The sequence below is a fragment of the Plasmodium coatneyi genome, chromosome 12 (assembly GCF_001680005.1).
Source record: "Plasmodium coatneyi strain Hackeri chromosome 12, complete sequence".
In the NCBI taxonomy this organism is placed as follows: domain Eukaryota; phylum Apicomplexa; class Aconoidasida; order Haemosporida; family Plasmodiidae; genus Plasmodium; species Plasmodium coatneyi.
The window spans coordinates 2692463-2709182 of NC_033567.1; the positions used below are offsets into that span (position 1 = coordinate 2692463).

At 44.7% G+C, this 16720-nt stretch overlaps 6 protein-coding genes across 6 annotated transcripts; 2 read left to right on the forward strand and 4 right to left on the reverse strand.

Annotated features, from left to right (window-relative positions):
• Positions 1–332: 332 nt before the first annotated feature.
• Positions 333–2744, forward strand: PCOAH_00042630 (Uncharacterized protein; the record flags this gene model as incomplete). Its single annotated transcript, XM_020061047.1, has 1 exon — positions 333–2744. The coding sequence occupies one exon, from the start codon at positions 333–335 to the stop codon at positions 2742–2744; it is 2412 nt and encodes an 803-aa protein (XP_019916365.1).
• A 107-nt stretch (positions 2745–2851) lies between these two features.
• Positions 2852–3352, reverse strand: PCOAH_00042640 (Uncharacterized protein; the record flags this gene model as incomplete). Its single annotated transcript, XM_020061048.1, has 1 exon — positions 2852–3352. The coding sequence occupies one exon, from the start codon at positions 3350–3352 to the stop codon at positions 2852–2854; it is 501 nt and encodes a 166-aa protein (XP_019916654.1).
• Positions 3353–3993: 641 nt separating this feature from the next.
• PCOAH_00042650 (Uncharacterized protein) lies at positions 3994–7217 on the reverse strand (the record flags this gene model as incomplete). Its single annotated transcript, XM_020061049.1, has 3 exons — positions 3994–4154; positions 4288–5424; positions 5540–7217. The coding sequence occupies 3 exons, from the start codon at positions 7215–7217 to the stop codon at positions 3994–3996; spliced, it is 2976 nt and encodes a 991-aa protein (XP_019916951.1).
• A 1467-nt stretch (positions 7218–8684) lies between these two features.
• Positions 8685–10238, reverse strand: PCOAH_00042660 (Uncharacterized protein; the record flags this gene model as incomplete). Its single annotated transcript, XM_020061050.1, has 1 exon — positions 8685–10238. One exon carries the CDS (start codon positions 10236–10238, stop codon positions 8685–8687), a length of 1554 nt encoding a protein of 517 aa, XP_019916189.1.
• A 1911-nt stretch (positions 10239–12149) lies between these two features.
• PCOAH_00042670 (Syntaxin 5) lies at positions 12150–13823 on the forward strand (the record flags this gene model as incomplete). The annotated part of the gene is made up of 5 exons (XM_020061051.1): positions 12150–12438; positions 12633–12874; positions 13076–13188; positions 13284–13545; positions 13666–13823. 5 exons carry the CDS (start codon positions 12261–12263, stop codon positions 13714–13716), a joined length of 846 nt encoding a protein of 281 aa, XP_019916527.1.
• Positions 13824–14715: 892 nt separating this feature from the next.
• On the reverse strand, positions 14716–15903 carry PCOAH_00042680 (60S ribosomal protein L23; the record flags this gene model as incomplete). The annotated part of the gene is made up of 2 exons (XM_020061052.1): positions 14716–15286; positions 15643–15903. 2 exons carry the CDS (start codon positions 15766–15768, stop codon positions 14993–14995), a joined length of 420 nt encoding a protein of 139 aa, XP_019916286.1.
• Between the last annotated feature and the right edge of the window lie 817 nt (positions 15904–16720).

Here is a 16720-nt window from a genome sequence, read left to right on the forward strand (position 1 = left end):
AAAAAAATCAAACAACGCAAAAAAGCGAAACAAAAAGGTTTTCTTTTAAAATGCTAATAAGTTGGAGAACACAAAAGCAGGAGTAAGCACAACGTACCGTCGTAAAGATGAAAGATAAAATGGGCGAAACGTTTAACCTGTCGTAAGGGTATACGTAAAAATCCTCTTGGCCAATCAGAGGAGGATATTTTCAAAGTGCATGCTACATACATGTATGCTGCTACGTTGCATGTGGTCTGTCGTGAGCATCTGAGAGCGGGTTGGCAGACGTGCCCTAGGGGTTATTCTCAGCTTCTGTAGAGTCCTATCAGCTGGGATGCAGCGCCCCCCCCATGGACGACTTCGAGTATTATTTCCTCCCAAATGAGGAGGAGTCGGAGCAGGTGAAGGGAGCCAAACTGGAGCTGCACAATGTGCTGAAGCGAAACAGAGAAAGGCACAGCAGGGTGAACAAGCCGATGAAGGCGGCATCCAATGTGATATCGCTCCTTGGTGAGAAGGAGGATGCGTCGAAGGGGAAGATGGAAGGATCTGCCCCTTGGGGCGATGGGGAGGAAGGGCGCTACAGAGGCATGAACCACACCTCTGCCAGAATAGGAGAGCAATGCTCCAAAAGGAGGAGGACTAACAAAGCAGACACGAAGCTCCAAACAGGGGGAGAGGAAGAAGTACCTAGTGAAGGCCCCCCTGTAGGTGAAAACTCAAATGAAGACAATCAAAACAGTGAGGTCAATACGGAAGGGCCAATTCAACCTGGTGACAACGTGGGGGAAACTTCATTCGAGGGAGACCGAAAAGGTAAAAGAAAATTCAATGAGGATAATATTACCCACAATGGGAAAAGCGCCACTATGGGTGACGATGAAGATAAGGGGGACACTTCAATGAAGTGGACAGCAACGGGAGGAAGTGCCAAAAGTCGAAGCAACAGTTGCGGTGGCACTTCTGATGAGGGAGACCAGTTAGATCCTCTATCCTCGGGAAGGTCCTCCTCGACGGATTACCTTTCCCATGATAAGGGGAAAAAAGAAGGGAAGGTCAAAATGGAGACGCACCCCCCCGGGGGGAATGGCCAAGTGTCGACCAGGTTAGCATCTGGAATGGCAGATAATAATACCGCTGCAACTAGTGCGTCTACCATAGGGAGGGAGGGAAGAACGCCTCGAAGTAGTGGACAGGGCCGAGTACCCGAGCAGCCAAAGCGGGAAAGGAAAAAGTACAGCGGGATCATGCTGCTACACAAATTTAAAATAAACTACCAAAGTCTGACCGAGTCGGAAAAAAAGTACTACCGCTACATGATGAAGAAGCTGCGTGTGCATTACGATCACGAGAGGCACATTTTCTACACAGACGACGTATTCACGAAATGTTTTACGGAAAGGGTTCGACAAGAAAAGGGGAATTTCAACTATCTGGGCTATTTAGAATATGCCTGCTTCTACATCCTCGAATGGTTAACCCCAACAAGGGAGGAAAAATTGTTAAAACAAAAATCGTTGGTAAAGTTGGAAGTCGTGGTGAAGTCACTTTTTCCAAAGGCTACGATGCAACCGTTTGGGTCGTTCGTTACAGGATTGTCTATCCCCGGTAGTGACCTCGATGTGTGTTTTCTAAACATCCCTTTAGACGACCTCGATGCGTTGCTAACCATTTCGTACGCCTTAGTCAAACTAGAAATGGTAGCAGACATAAGAATAATAAAAGATGCACGGGTGAAGATTCTAAAATATACGGATAAAGAAACGGGGGTTCAGGTAGATGTGTGTACAAATCAACTCTCTTCAAGACAAACAACAGATTTTATAAAAAGTAAAATGGAAAAATATGTATATTTGAGACCGTTAGTTATTCTGTTAAAGTTTTTTCTGAACTCAAGAAATTTGAATGAGACCTACATAGGTGGGATTGGTTCTTTCCTTCTGTGCTGTATGGTCTTGCATTTCTTACAGCTCCACCCTACTACCTTCGACTGGAATGTTTTCAACAACAGCTACCTGGTGAAATTGCTCCTCGAGTTCTTTAGCTTCTACAGTATTGACTATAAGGTGGATTATAATTGCACCGTTTTGCGAGGCCTAGGACATGTCATGCCAAGATATCTGCGTAGAGAGTTCGAACCGGGAAACCGACTCTGCTTTGAAAACCCTATTGATACTTCACTGGACATTGGGAAAAATGCCTACAAAATTAGGTATGTGTTTTATCTGTTCAGCCACCAGTTTTGCGCTCTGACGAGCTTGATTGGGGGGTTGCGTGGCAAAGCGGGGGAGGCCCTTTTGGCCGTCGACGGTTCGAACGGCGAAGCGGCGGGCGAAGTGAGGGACAATGTGGAAGAGAAACAGGACAGCTACGTGGCGGAAACGGGCGGCAACATGGGATGCAACATGGGAGATGACGTCGGAGGAACGGAAGACCAACTGAGTCGGTACACCGAGGGAGACAAACTAAACGCAGCCAGCTCCATTTTCCCCCTCTTCTTCGCCAACTTTTTCAACCCAGATAGCATCGTCTTCACGAAGCGACTCAAGGCTAACTTCCCCAACCCGCAGTGGAACATGAGCCACTTTGACTTTTCCATCACCACGGAGGAGAAACACAAGTTGCTGGAAATGCTTCGGGAGGAGTGGGCCTCCTACTTCGATCAGGGCGTTCCCCCCGAGTCTGCAACTTTGTTCGCCGCCTTCGACAAGGCCTTCCCCTTCTCCCTGGATCTGTACAACAACGCGTTTCGGTACGCCTAGCGTGGTGACGCGGCAACGCAACAGCGGGGTGATGCAACAACACGGTGATGCTATATATTTACCCCCCCTTTGGGATGTTGTGCCTTCCCCCACAAAGGCACTCGCTTTCAACCGTATAGGAAGCGCTTCGCCGCCAAGCGTACATTCTGGTCAAACAGAGAACTGGTAATTATTCCGTTGGGCTCATACAATGGGTTCAATAACACCTTAATGTAATTTTCGTGAACGACCTCGAAGAAGGATCGAATGTTTTCATCTGAGGGGACGTAGATGGCGGGTCCACCTGTACTACTACCCCCACTGCTTATCTCATTTTTGTTCTTGTGAAGGAGTAGAAACTTTATGTGTCCTGTGGTACAGTATGCTGACACGGAATAGCTGTTAAACGAATCTACTGTTTTTAAAAAAAGACTTGTGCTCTTCCATACCAGGACGTCTAGAGAATCCAACGACTGGTGAATTATAAACTGTGCCAGATGTTCTGAAATGTCCTTCTTTCCATTCATGGATAGGTCTGCTTCGTATAAGGGTATATCTCCTTTGCCTATTATTGCTAGGACGTACACCTGGTACGTCATGGCGGGGCCACTCACACTGTTTCGACTCATCTGCGTGGTGTAGCTAATTCGTGGGGTAACCCGTTTATATGAGCAGCTAAGAAAAGCGAGTTCACCCTCCCCTGGGGTCGCAAATCTAATAGTTGCACCTTCGAGGGAACAGTTCAGCTGCACAAGCGGGCGTTCCTTTCCCCTCTGTGTTATCCAAGGGGACATTCCCCAGCAAGTTTTGCATTTAGCCAAATTAACGAAACGGAAAAGGGGCAAAAGGAGGCGAAAAAAAAGGCCAAGCACAAGGCAAATGGCAAATACCACGTAACTACGTAACTACGTCACCATGTCACTACATTCATGCCAGTTGTTAGCAACTCAGGACTGCACATGTTTACAAAAAAAAAAGAAAAGTAACCCCCATTGGGAGGAAAAAAAAAAAAAAAAAAAAAAACCCACTTGGACGAAATAATAAAATACTGCACGGGCAAAGCAAACAACTGGAGGAAAAACTCCAACCTCTCATCGACCGACGGAGGGTCTGGTATGCGATACTACCGAAAGGGCCTACACACAAACGCCGAAAAATAACACAGCCACGTGTGAACAAATACACGTGTAGACAAAATAGGCACATATATGTGTAGGAATGGGTTAGCCACGCTGCTGTTGTGCAGACGACTCTCCAAACCTGTCACTGATCAGCCCACGTTCTTAACCTTCGGCACGAACTTTTTTATTTCCCTTTTCACTTCAACCTTCTTGTTTATTTTCACGTTGACTTTATTCTTGTCGATGAAGATGGCGTTTTTTTTCGCCTTTTCGAGTAGGTTCTTCAGTTCGGGTCCGTCTGTGCTGGACTCTGCGTAGGTGCAGTGAAGGAGGTAAAGTAAAAGGGGTGAAGTAAAAGGGGTGAAAGTAAAGAGGACGAATAAACACGATACGTTACAACGGTGCGGCCGAACGATTGGCACCACCACAGGCGTTCCCCTTACGTGATTCCACCTCCGCTGGCGCAGCAGACACCGGCTTGGGAACCGGCTTCTTCAAAATTGCCGAAGGGGCCCCCACTGGCTTTATCTTCAAAAGGGAAAGAACTTTATTCTTAATCGATAATTTTTTCTCCAAACGTTTTTCCGTTTGTGTCAGTTCGGATTCTTCTTTGGGCGGATCAGCAGTTGTAGCCGTTGTAGGAGTTGGAGCAGTTGGAGCGGTTGTCGCCGTCTGCTTCTCACTGGGGGTGCCCTTCTTCGCAGCATCAGAACCTTTGTCTTCTTGCTCTTTAGATGCAACGGGTATCTTCAGAGACATTTTTTTTAACAGCTTGTTTAGGTTCTCTTTTTTGGGTTCTACTTTTATTTTCAGAACTGGTTTTATCGCCTTACTGGCGACGTTGTTGTCCTTCAGGTTGCTGTCCTTTTTTGCTTCGTCTGTGGGGTCGCTCTTTGCAGGGGGTCCGGCGTCACTTTTTGCTGCGTCTAAGGGGTCATTTTTTGTAGAGGTTACTGGGTCATTTTTTGCTAGTGCTGCTGTGTCACCTTTTGCAGAGGTTACCGGGTCCGCTTTCTTTGCGAAATTTTTCTTTCCCGGCAAAGGCAACTTAATCTTCATGATTCCGTCCTTCCCCAGTGGGGAGATCTTCTTCAAGCCGACTGGACCCTTCTCTAACGCGTCCTTTTGTTCTGTCGTTTTGGCAGCTGCTTGCTCTGCCGTTTTTTCGACCGTCTGTTCGACCGTTTGTTTGACCGTTTGTTGGGCCTTTTGCTCTCCCTGTGGTTCCCCCTTTTTCGCCTCGGGGACACTAGCTCCCTTACTGCTCGAGACAGGTAGACCTTTCTTCAAAGGACCTCCCAGCTTGCTGACACTCCCCTCAGCGGGGGTTGTGGAAGCACTGCTGCCATCCTCCCCATTCTTAGACTCGAACCGTTTCGCTAGATTTTTTATTCGACTCTGAACTAGGGAAACGGTGCTGTTCTTTTCTCCCTCCTGATTATTCTGACTGCCAACCGGGGTGACGCTCTTGTTGTTACTGTCTTCATTCTTTCGATTGAGGCTGATCCGTTTGGAGTCTTCCTTCTGGAGAGTGCTTCCCTTCACATCGGAGCTGGACTTGTTGGCGTCCGCCGTGGGGGCTGCTGGAGGGGTGGTAAAAATGGGAATGCACATTGGTGTGCATTGCTGTTCATTGGGAACGGTTCACGTTTCATCGCCCCGTTGCAGCAATGTATACGTAGATGCCTGACTTACCCGAGTCGCCATTCTTCGGGGTGTACGGCTTGAAGGTGACCTTATTTCCCCTCTGAAGGAGGGTCGTCCCCTTTCCTGCATTCTTAGCAGACAGCGGTTTCACATTCGACTGCACAGGAGGCTGTTCCTGCGGCTTCACATGCATCTGTGACGGTGGATCCCTTTCCTCGATAACCTTGCTCAGAAGGGCGCTCTTCTGAAAGGTCACTTTGGCGCTGCTCTCCACCTTCCGATCCTCCCCGGAGGGAGCATCGTTTGGATTGCCTTCCCCATACGGAGCATCCACCATCGACTGCTGCCTGGCTTTCCTAAACATTTCAGCTGGAAGGAACGAATCCTCCGGAGAAGGAAACACAGACACATGCATTTTTCCTATTATCTCCGGTTTGGAATTTGCAACCCTTGAATAAATATCCCATGATGCGTCTCTCACTAGAGTTTTCTCACTAATGAAAGAACACATAGATGTGCCAATGAGTGCCTTCCCATTCACGTCGTGTACATCTATCATAAAACTGGGGATGTGTCCTGTGTCTTTTTGTGGCAATGAAGTTAAATTTATTGTGTAGTCTATGTTAAAAATATATTTGCCTCCATTTCCACGTCCATTCATGTCCCTTGGTTTGGTTACTCTCTTCGTGTTCTGAATTGCAGAGGTAGTCGTCTCACTGTCGTATCGGACGACGCAGATAATTCTTGCGTTTTCCTTCTTGTAGCTAATTTCTAGGAATCCAATTTTGATACAGAATCCTTGTAAGTCCTGAGGGATAAGTTGGCTGTAACTTGGCCTATTCATATCATGCTCGCTTCTTACCTGTTTGCTTTGTTCTTCCTGGACATACCTGGAGAAGAGCGCGTCATCGGCATAGTTTTCCTTGGAGATTTCCCTGTTGAAGGCACTTCCACTTCGCTGCATCGAATCTGAGATGCTTCCACCCCGGGTCTGAGCATCCAAGTGACTGCTCCTTTGGTGAGAATCGGTCGGGACAACCTCATTGTGGGGGGCATACCTCGAGGGGGGTAGCCAGCCGTCCCCTTCAGACGGCACCACCGGAGGAATAGGAGGAACTGGAGGACTGATAAATTTTCCATCCTTCAGTAACCCAATGGATCCATAATACAACACTCCGTAGAGTGAATTAATGCGAGGGTCAAGAGTTCTACATGGGTAGATATAATCCAGTAATGTCTTGATGGTGTTCCTCTTACTGTTCGTGTTGATCCCGTAGGCATTGACCTCCGCTGCTACTTGTGTGCAAACACCAGAGAACGACTGTACCAGGGTGTCTAGCTGTATGTATAAAAGATCAATACGTCTAACTGTGTCTATTAACGAGCTCTGATTCTCTTTAATGTTTTCCAACTTGCTTTCTAACTTATCCGTGTAGAGTTTGTTCTTCTGCAATGTCGTGTAAGTCTCGTTCAACTGTGCATGCAAATAATAATTTTTCTTCTCACAATCGGTTCTTTTTTCTTTTTCTATTTTGTATAGCTTAAAATAGAACCTTATTTTATTTTCTAGTTCTTCTAATACGTGTTCTATGATTTCTGGTTCGGGTCGAGCTCTTTCGTGAAGTGTGTCCTTCGTTAGGCTGTACTTGTTCTGATGCACCTCCTCCAGGTTGTTCAGTGCATCCGTCCACACCTTCCCCTCGCTGCTCCTTTTTTTCTTTCTCATTTGTTCGGTTGGGTGGAATGTGGGTTTTAGTGGTGCGTCCACGTTGATATTATAGATGCAGCACTATCGGTGCGTCTTTTATGCCTACTGACGTCTGCTATTATCACTGGTAAGCGCTAGCATGTGCAAAACAATTCGCGTGAGGCAGGTAACAGGGTTTTAGTGGGGGAAAAAAAGACGAGACAACTTTAAAAGGCGGTGTCGTTTTAATGTGAAAAGGTAATTTAAAAGAGAAGACAAATTGGGGTAAGTACAAATGTATGCGCGCTGCGTATCACGAGGCTCGTGGGATTCGCTCGTGGGTTCAGTTGCGCAGCGGGATTAAAGAGGACAATTAAAAGTGGCTGTTAAAAAGGACAATTAAAAGTGGCCGTTAAAATGGGTACTGGCGTAGCCGTTGATGTGACAACTTGAGCGGCCTTTCAAAGCAGACGTAGAGCTCGCCAAAGGGCGCATCTCTTTAAAAGCGTCTGATACGGAACAATGAGTAAAAGTGGAGGGGAAAATCAATTAATTCGCGCAAGAGGAGATGGTCAGTCTGCGTGTGCGCACATGTGTACAGGTACATATACGTGTATATATTTACGTACGCACAAGTGCACCCTGTAGACAATGGGCGAACCTTGAAGGCGGTTCAAGGACGCCTGAATTCGCGCGAAAATAATTTGTGAACAGACGCAACGTCGTTCGGCAGGTCGCGCTGCGAATTCGTATTTTGGAAAAGTTTTCCAAAAACGAGTTTGCTATATTTTAACACATTTTTTTTTTTTGCTACAATTTATTCTTTATTTTTATTTTTTAAGGTTTATTTTTAATTTTTACATTTTTCCGCTTTTACATGGGAAAAAATTCACTTCCCGTTTAATATCCTATTGTGCGTTTTTTTTCCGAGCGTGTGAAGTGAATGCAGGAGTTGAACGACGTTGCCTCGTCCGTCTACCGGCAGAACGATTCTGTCAGTCGGTGTCTTTCCCCTGAGGAAACCGTTCCTTTTTTTGTGGCCATTTCATCATTCTTCTTGTGTTCACTTTCGCTATTTATGCAGCCATTTTACTGCTCTTTCTTAGGTTCACTTTCGCTTTTTATGCGGACATCGCCATCTCCCATGCGAACAGCTTCTTCCCTACACACGCACACAAATGCACACACAAAATTGCCTTTTTTTTTTTTTTTTTTTCTAGCCACCTTGTTCAGGTAATTAAAACGTTTTTGCGCTTTTGTAAAAAAACGTTTTAATTATCCATTTTGGCTAGCTCCTTCGTGAAAAAATTATGACTGTTCAGGTGAAAAAATGGACACTCCTCATATTTGTCTTCGTTTTCATCGTAGAATTAATTTGAGTTTATTTGTTGAAAGCGCGAGTTGGCAAAATGGTTGGGCGGACACATGTACGTAATGTTCGTGGCATATCTTCAGACACAAGGGCAAAGTGACAACTGACAAGTGGCAACTCGCGCGTGTAAACTTTTACAAAAGTGCGTATATACCCATCGCCGCGTGCGTGGCCACGAAGTAACCAAAGACACCCCAGAAGGTGGCGGCAAAGGCCAAATCAGGTCTGCCCAATACATCAGACATGAGCGCAGCAGTACTGGGTCCCCCGACATTTGCATTGATGGCTAGCAAAACTTCGTCTACATGTAAAACCAGGCGAGACCATTTGGTAACCACGTTAAACATGGACGAAAAGGAAAACACACAAATTAAATGGGTAACAAGTAGGCATACCACCAATATGGTTAGCGGTTTTACAGTGTTACATAGAACGCTCACATCAATGGACATTCCCGAAAGGGACAAATAGTAAACTGTTAAAAGGTGCAACACGGTTGAGTAGTACTCTGTAGCCCTGAAATAAATATGTGTGATAAAAACTGCTGCTCTTTTTGTGCGTCTCGTTATCCGGCTGGCCATAATGTGTGCAATGTAATCCAGGCAGAATAGGTAGCCAAAGGTAAGTGCAAATAAAATGTACGTTTTGAATTTTTCAGCCGGGATATAGGAAGTGACAAACTGATAGATGAACTCGTAGTCGCTCAGCACTTTTGTGCTCAGTCCTATTATGAGCATGATGGATACGCAGTCACATAGGCATTTGCACAGCAATGGGGGTAAAAAGTACACCTGATGGTGCTTTACCTGGTGGTCCTCTCCTAGGGGTAATGGCCAGTCTTCATCATTTGCGAACGACCCGTATGATGCGTACCGTGGTGAATCACACAAGAGGTGCGTTATTTCTTCTTTGTTCTTTGCCTCCCTCTGTTCATCAGATAGCTTCATTGCACTTCCATTTTTTTTCGAGACACATTCACTGTTGTTGAGCGGTTCAGGCTCCTCCCCGTGGAGAGAGAAAAAAAGGACAACATGTTTCCATAAGGGCAAAGTGACAAGAAACAGATTGGTAAACAAATCGTCTAATATGAACATGCTGTTTCTTTCCAATATGTTTACCGCTAACAGGTCGGAGACCTCCACAAAATTTATGTAACCACCGATGTACGTAGCAACGAAGCAGCTGGTGTTTTTCCGCAAACGTTCTTCACTCTCCTTTGTGTCCTCTTGCAAAAAGAACCTTTTCGTTAAGTGGTAAGAAGTGACTCCTCCGATGAGTGTCCCTATAGCGCCGAACATAAAAGCAATGCCAAACGGCGCAAACCTGCTGCTGCGAATTAGTAAATTGTACAAGGATTTTTTTTTCTTTTTTTCCTCCTCTGTGCAAGCAGTTTCACGTTTTCCGTCTTCACGCCGCTCACACACAATTACCTTCTTTTTCATGCACGAAAAAGTCATCATGAGGGATATGCATAACGAGTAAGACAGTACCCCTTGCACAACCCAGTCTACATACTTCCTGTCGTCAATTTTTATTTCGAGCATTCCATTGAGCAATATGCCCAGAAGGAAGCTGAACAAATGCACATTTGGGAAGTTCTTCCATTTTTTGCTAAACTGAAGTGGCAAAAATAGGAAGCAAATCACGAGGGGGGCAAAGCGTGCGTTTTTCCTCACCTGTTCAATCATCAGATGGTGTTACGAAGGGCAATGTGTTTCACTTAATCGTTTTTCAATTTTTTTTTTTTTCTTTTCGCCAAAGGAGGGTAGAAAAACCTGTCATGTACAACCGTTGGCATTTTAATTATGCATGTAGTATTTGGGTCCCTTTTTTTTTTTTTGTTCGCAAGCTGCTTCTCTTTTAATCGAATCAAGTGACGGCGCCCTTGGGGTTGCCACTCAGTGGTGGTTATACGTACAACATATTTATGGAGATTCATGTGAGCATTTCCCACGTTGTTGGACCTTTCAATTTGTGAAGAAATGCAAAAAAAAAAAAAAAAAAAAGAAGCCTATTTTTTGATCAATTCTGCTAAATTCCATTGTAGTATTCTTATTTCCCCTTTGTGGCAAAGTTCGAAATGGGGATGTAGAGGACGACCTCGTTTGGGCGGTGGCACCAAGGGGCGCAAGGACACTACCGCAACGCATGAGGCGTTGTATGTACATATTTATATGTACGTTACTGGTGGTGATTATGTATGGGGGTGCTCTTTCTTTTTATGCGCAACCGCGCTTGAGCATTCTGGCCGCTCGCCACACACCTGCGTTTATCCACATTTTTTCAAAAACAGAAAAAATGTATAGACGATCTTACAACGCTGCTTTTTTCAAATGCGTCTTTATGTTTGCAAAAACTGGATGGATGTGTCGAAAAATCCCATTGGAGTGCAAAAATTAGCTAGCTGGTTTAAAAAAAAAAAAAAAAATATGAACCGTTCAGGTGAAAGTGAACAATACGGAAGATTTTCCAAAAGGGACATATTACGGTGTTGATACATTTGCAATCCTTTTGGGGTTATTATCGGGACGGACAAAAAGGGGGTTACTTCCCCATGTTGGGAATTGCCTCATTTGTGTTGCATGGGGGGCCAACATACACATGTTCTCACGCATGTATGCATGTGTCAACTGCGAAATGGCGAGCCTCCCACGAAGCAACAAACCGAACGACCGGTTAAGTAACAGTACAGATGGACACACGGCAATACAGCACGACGACATGCTTCATCTAACCCCGTACGTAGATAACCTGGGGGACGATCTGCCGAAAATTTCTCCACCCATTCGGGAAGGAAAAAATTTGCAACAAAGTCAAAAATAGCTGCCGAACATGGCATACACATTATATCGGAGGGAAAACATTGACATGCCCCAAGTTGGCAAAAACCCATTTCGAAGCAATTTTTAAGTGGCTTCTCACGTTTGGAACACTTCCGGGCAGTTAACTTCACGTTTTATTTGGCGACTCTGCACGCCTCATTTCACCCGTTCGTGCCGTTTTTATTTTTTTTTCTCTCATTTTGGCACGGCGTATGGACTGCATTTTAAAAAAAAAAATTTTTCGATGGGGTAAATGAACAGCACAGCACGTGCAAAGCTAGGTAATCTCCACAAACGTAGCCGAGGGAGGAAGCGGCCCGAACACCTGCCAGGGTTTTAAGCAATTGTACTGCGTATGTGCTGGGCGTAGCAATAGGCGCTTGTTGGGGATATACCGTCGAACAGGTGCTCCCCCTCCAAGGTCACACCGTCATTCCCTGGTATGTATGCTGCTGCGCGGGTTTACCGCTTTACAGCTTCACGCCTTTCCACCTCGTACCATCGTCCTTGCGGCCCTTGTGCCGATCACACAAAAGGATATACAATTGAACAGATGGACGGAGAAGGCGAGGGTCACGTCCAAGTCGAAAATGCGAACGCGCCAGCCCTATTCAAATGAGCAAACTACTTTTAAAAGGAAGACTTTTTTTTAATATCTTTGAGAAAAAAATGAATGACCGAATGGTTAGTTCGCTTGCCAGTTGTACATTACCCTATCGTACTTTCCAAAACGTGCGAGTTTGAAAATTTTCCCTTCAGCGGAAGAAAGGAGAGGGGAAAAAAAAAAAAAAAAGACGAACAATTTTCTGCCGTCGATTTACCCCCTTTTTTTTTTTTTTTTCTTTTTCTGCGTGTGAGGGGAAAAGTATCCAATCTGTGTTGCGGAAAATGCCGTATGTGGACAAAACGGAGGAGTTTTTCAAAGCGGTTGAACGGCTGAGCAATGAGAACTTCGACTTTAGGAAGGATAGGAATGTTGGTCAAGACACGGAGGTGAATGAGTTGGCATCGAAAATCACGGACCTGCTGCACAGGGGCAACCAAAAGTTGCAGCAGTTGGAAAGATGTAAGTGCTGATGAGGGGGTGAACCGAAATGGCAACGGAGTAGCACAAACTGATAAGCCACAACGGCGTAGTAGTGACCACCCCCTTGACACAGAACTGTATCAGATGAATGTGGTACCTCGTTATGCGGGGATTTACCTTTTGTCTAGATACACTTCTCATGGAGTTCCTCCTTTTACTTCCCCCTTTGCAAGGTGTTCGACAGAAGGGAATATTCAACGACAAGACTTCGCAAATAGAAGAGCTAACTTACGAAGTTAAGCAGACCATAACGGATGCTACCAACGACGTAGATGCGCTGGTGCAGTATGTCTGCAACCTTAATATTAGCAACCCACAAGGAAGGACGCACCTGGACAATATTATTTTCTCCCTAAAGAATCGCCTTTTTGAGTTTACGAAGAAATTTAAGGATGTATTGCACATTCGGAGCGAGGTAGGCGTTGACGGCAGGTTGGGTGTTAGGTTTGTCCACCCTTCCGGTGCTCTGCTGTGGTGGTCAATGGAGCACATACGTGTGAAAGTACCATTTATGTGGATGTTGTGTGGACACATTCGTTGTGATAGCATCCCCTTTTTGCTCCCCAAGTGTACCGCCTTCATTTGGTCCACACGCCTTTTTCCCCCCACCCCTTAGCACATAAAAAAACAAGTGAATCGCAGAAACATGTACTCCTACACGACGACCGAGTCGACATTCAGCAACGCCAACTACAAATTCACACCCCTTCGGGATATAGACATTGAGAGGTACTCTACCAGCATCTGTGTGCATCTGCACCATTCAGTTGTTTTGTCACGTTTAGCTGACCACATACATGCATTTTTTCTTTTTCACCCTTCAGTGGGCAGCAACAAACCCTGAAGATGCCTGAGAGGACGTCCTATTTGCACTCCAGAGCGGATGCCATGGAAAACATACAAAAGATAATCGGGGACCTAGCACAGATGTTCCAGAAGGTCGCAACGATGGTCACTCAGCAGGATGAAATGATTCGGCGGATCGACGAAGACATTGACACTTCCCTTTACAACACGAGGGAGGGGCAGAACTACCTCCTGTCGTACTTCAACCGGTTGACGTCCACGCGGACACTCATAATACAGGTAGGTCTTTTCATGCACACAGGGGGTAACGGCAGCTGTGTATCTTCCTCCGAATTGCCACTCCAACGTAGTTCTCACCACATTGTTCCTCCACCTGCACCTTAATTCCTCCCCTTACAGATTTTCGCCTGCATTTTCATCCTGATAGTTTTTTTTGTATTGTTCACGTGAGCAGTCTCTTCGTCTGGACAGCGCAAGGAAGTCCCGCCATGTCATTTTTATTTATTCCTCCGTTGTACCACTCATTGATGGAAGGAACATTCAAGGCCCCAATGTAGTGATGTCCCAGCGTAACGATGCACCAACACAAACCGGCGACGTTACGAATAGCAGTGTTCCTTAATTTATTGTTTTTAAATTTGTAGTAGCAATAATCAATATGGCTAGCCAATTCGCACGGATTATAGCAGTCTTTTTTTTTTTTTTTTTTTTTTTTTTTTGTGTATGTCGTTTTTGCGCCCATATATATGTGCATTCCCATTTGATATTCTCTCATAAGCGCATGTCATTTGTTAAATGGTTCCCCCACTTCCACACACGTGTGATAACCCGTGCGATTACACGTTTGCAATGAAGTGGAAGCATCCGCAGAATTAATATGTTTCTTGCATGTGCATTTATGTTATTATGAAGAATTAGGGAGTGGGCGACCTTCCTTATTGAAGAGGTCACACATGTTGCACGTAACTTGTGCGCGTCGCCCTCCCCCCCTTGCATTTGCCTATGCATTTGCGTGTGTGCCCAGGTCTACGTTTTGATTTTTTTTGTCCATTTTGTTTATCTTATGTTTATTTCATCTTACCAATCATGTGTAAGTCAAGTCTTCCTATTTTCTTCCCTCCTTTACAAATCCTTTTGCGCACCCTTTTGTGTGCAAATGTAGATTGCGCGTATCAACTGCGGCGATCTTATTTACCCCCCACCTCCTGGGGGACTCCTCCAAGTTGTTTACATAATTTACGAAAACACTCCCCCCCTTTGCAATTAAAATTATATGAAATTAATTTGGCTTTTTTCCGCTTGGCGTGAGCAGCAGCAGCGGTGTAGTATAGCATTGCGTCCATTTTTGCAAAATCGCCTGAACGGTTCATAACATTATGCACTTTTTTTCTACACCGTTGCGAGAAGAGAACGTCACGGCGGACAACTGTCCTACCTTCAAATCTACAGTGGTGTAAATTCAATACGAAATAACCGCACGAGCGCTTTTCAAAAGTTTAATGTCATAAAATGTGTTTAATTATTTGTGCATGTAGTATCATTAAAAAGGGGAAAATGTACGCAGCACATGGGATGCGCAAAAAAAAAAAAAAAAAAAAGGAAACAAAGCATGACGCACACAGAGGGTGCACACTGAGCAAACAAGCAATCTCGTTCGTTCGGCCTACACTCTATAAAAACTTAGCGGTGGAACTTCTCGCCAGAAGAACCATTCAGCAGAAACCTTTTAAACAATCGCCGAAGCGGCGGAAGATAACTTGGGCCACAACTCCGCACATTCCCTTGCAACAGGTCCTGTTATTGCTGATCCCTTCATTTCTCCTTTGGGGTTAACGATAACACCAGCGTTGTCTTCGAAGTAAATGAAGTACCCTTCGTGTCTTCTCCAGGCCTTCGACTGACGCGTGATTATTGCGTTTAGCACCTTTTTCCTCAGGTCGGGTTTTCCCTTCTTCACGGTGGCTAGCACCATGTCACCAAGTGAGGCAGCAGGCAGTCTGTTCAAACATGAGCCAAATCCCTGTCGGTCAGGAGGGGGAAGAAAAAAAAATAAATTTAATGAGAATTGTGTGCTCAAGCAGCAAACAGACGTGTAGTACCGTAAATTCCTCCCTTTAGCACTTCCCCACCCGCACACACAGATATAGGCCCTCCCACGAAAAAGAAAAATATACAAAGGCATTCGATCAGTGAATTGTTTAATATATCGGCTAAAAGGTTTATCAACATGAAGATATTTTTCTGTCCTATCATTGAATTCATCATGAAAGCTTTATATATTTTAGGCGTGACAGGGTGGTTGGGCGGGAGAAGGCGAAGGGGGCGTAGCGAAGCCTCTCACGCCGGATACATATTCCGTATAGGCGAATTTCTTACCTGCACAGCAATAATGTACAAGTTTTTTCCTCCACTGTTATCACAGCAGTTGATGAGAGCCCCCACGGGGAGGGAAAGCGTTATTCTCATCTTGTTTTTCAACGTTCCAGCTCTTCCTCTCTTCATTTTGACTTATATCCACAGTGGAATGGTAAAAGAAAAAAAAAAAGTGACTTAACCACGCGATGTAAGCGTATAACAGCTTATATGTTTATGCGAAACAGTGATTTGTAAAATGGCGAGGAGAATTGCAAAAAAGGGGAAAAAAAAATTAAAAAAAAAAAAATAAAGGAAAATAAAATAGAATAAAGTAAAATAAATTAAAAGAAAGTAAAAAAAAAAAAAAGTAAAATAAGCACGCGAGCAGTGCCGGCTAAACAACGTTAAAGGGTCGTCAACTGGGAAACTTCTTTGTTTAAATTATAATATGCTCACTTGAAAAAAATGGCACTGCATATGACGCGCGTTACGTAGATAAGTACATATACATACAATGAACCTGCTGATGCAATTTTTAACCGCTTTAAACGAAGTATATTTTTCCACTTATAAATGTACAAGGTAATTGACTTGTGGGTCCGTCGATTAATTTTTTTCCTGAACCTTCAGAGGTAGTATATATGTATTTCTAAAGGGTTGACGCACCAAGGTTACGATGCTTCCATATGGAAAAAAAAAAAAAAAAAATAAATAAAGCTTCCAAAAGATTTGATTGGGGATTACGGGTTTACCCCCCCCTTTTTTACATGGGAAAGAAATTATGAATATTTTGAGGTGCAACGTCGAAGGAAAAAAAAAAAAAAATAAAATAAAATCCCCCCAAAAAAGAAATGGCTTTTTGTGTTTTATACCTCCCTGGAGATACGTAACAAGTGGACTAAAAGGTGAACACATATATATAAACTGTGGGTACGGGAAGGATGAATGTCGACGGGGCAGGCGCCGCCCTTCCTACTGAACCCACGCTGGTGACGAAAGGGACAGTTTGACGCAACAAAGTAAACGCACCGAAAAATAATTACGCCACTTCTTTGCGCCTACATGGAACGCTTATATTGGTGGAATTTCCACGAAGCAG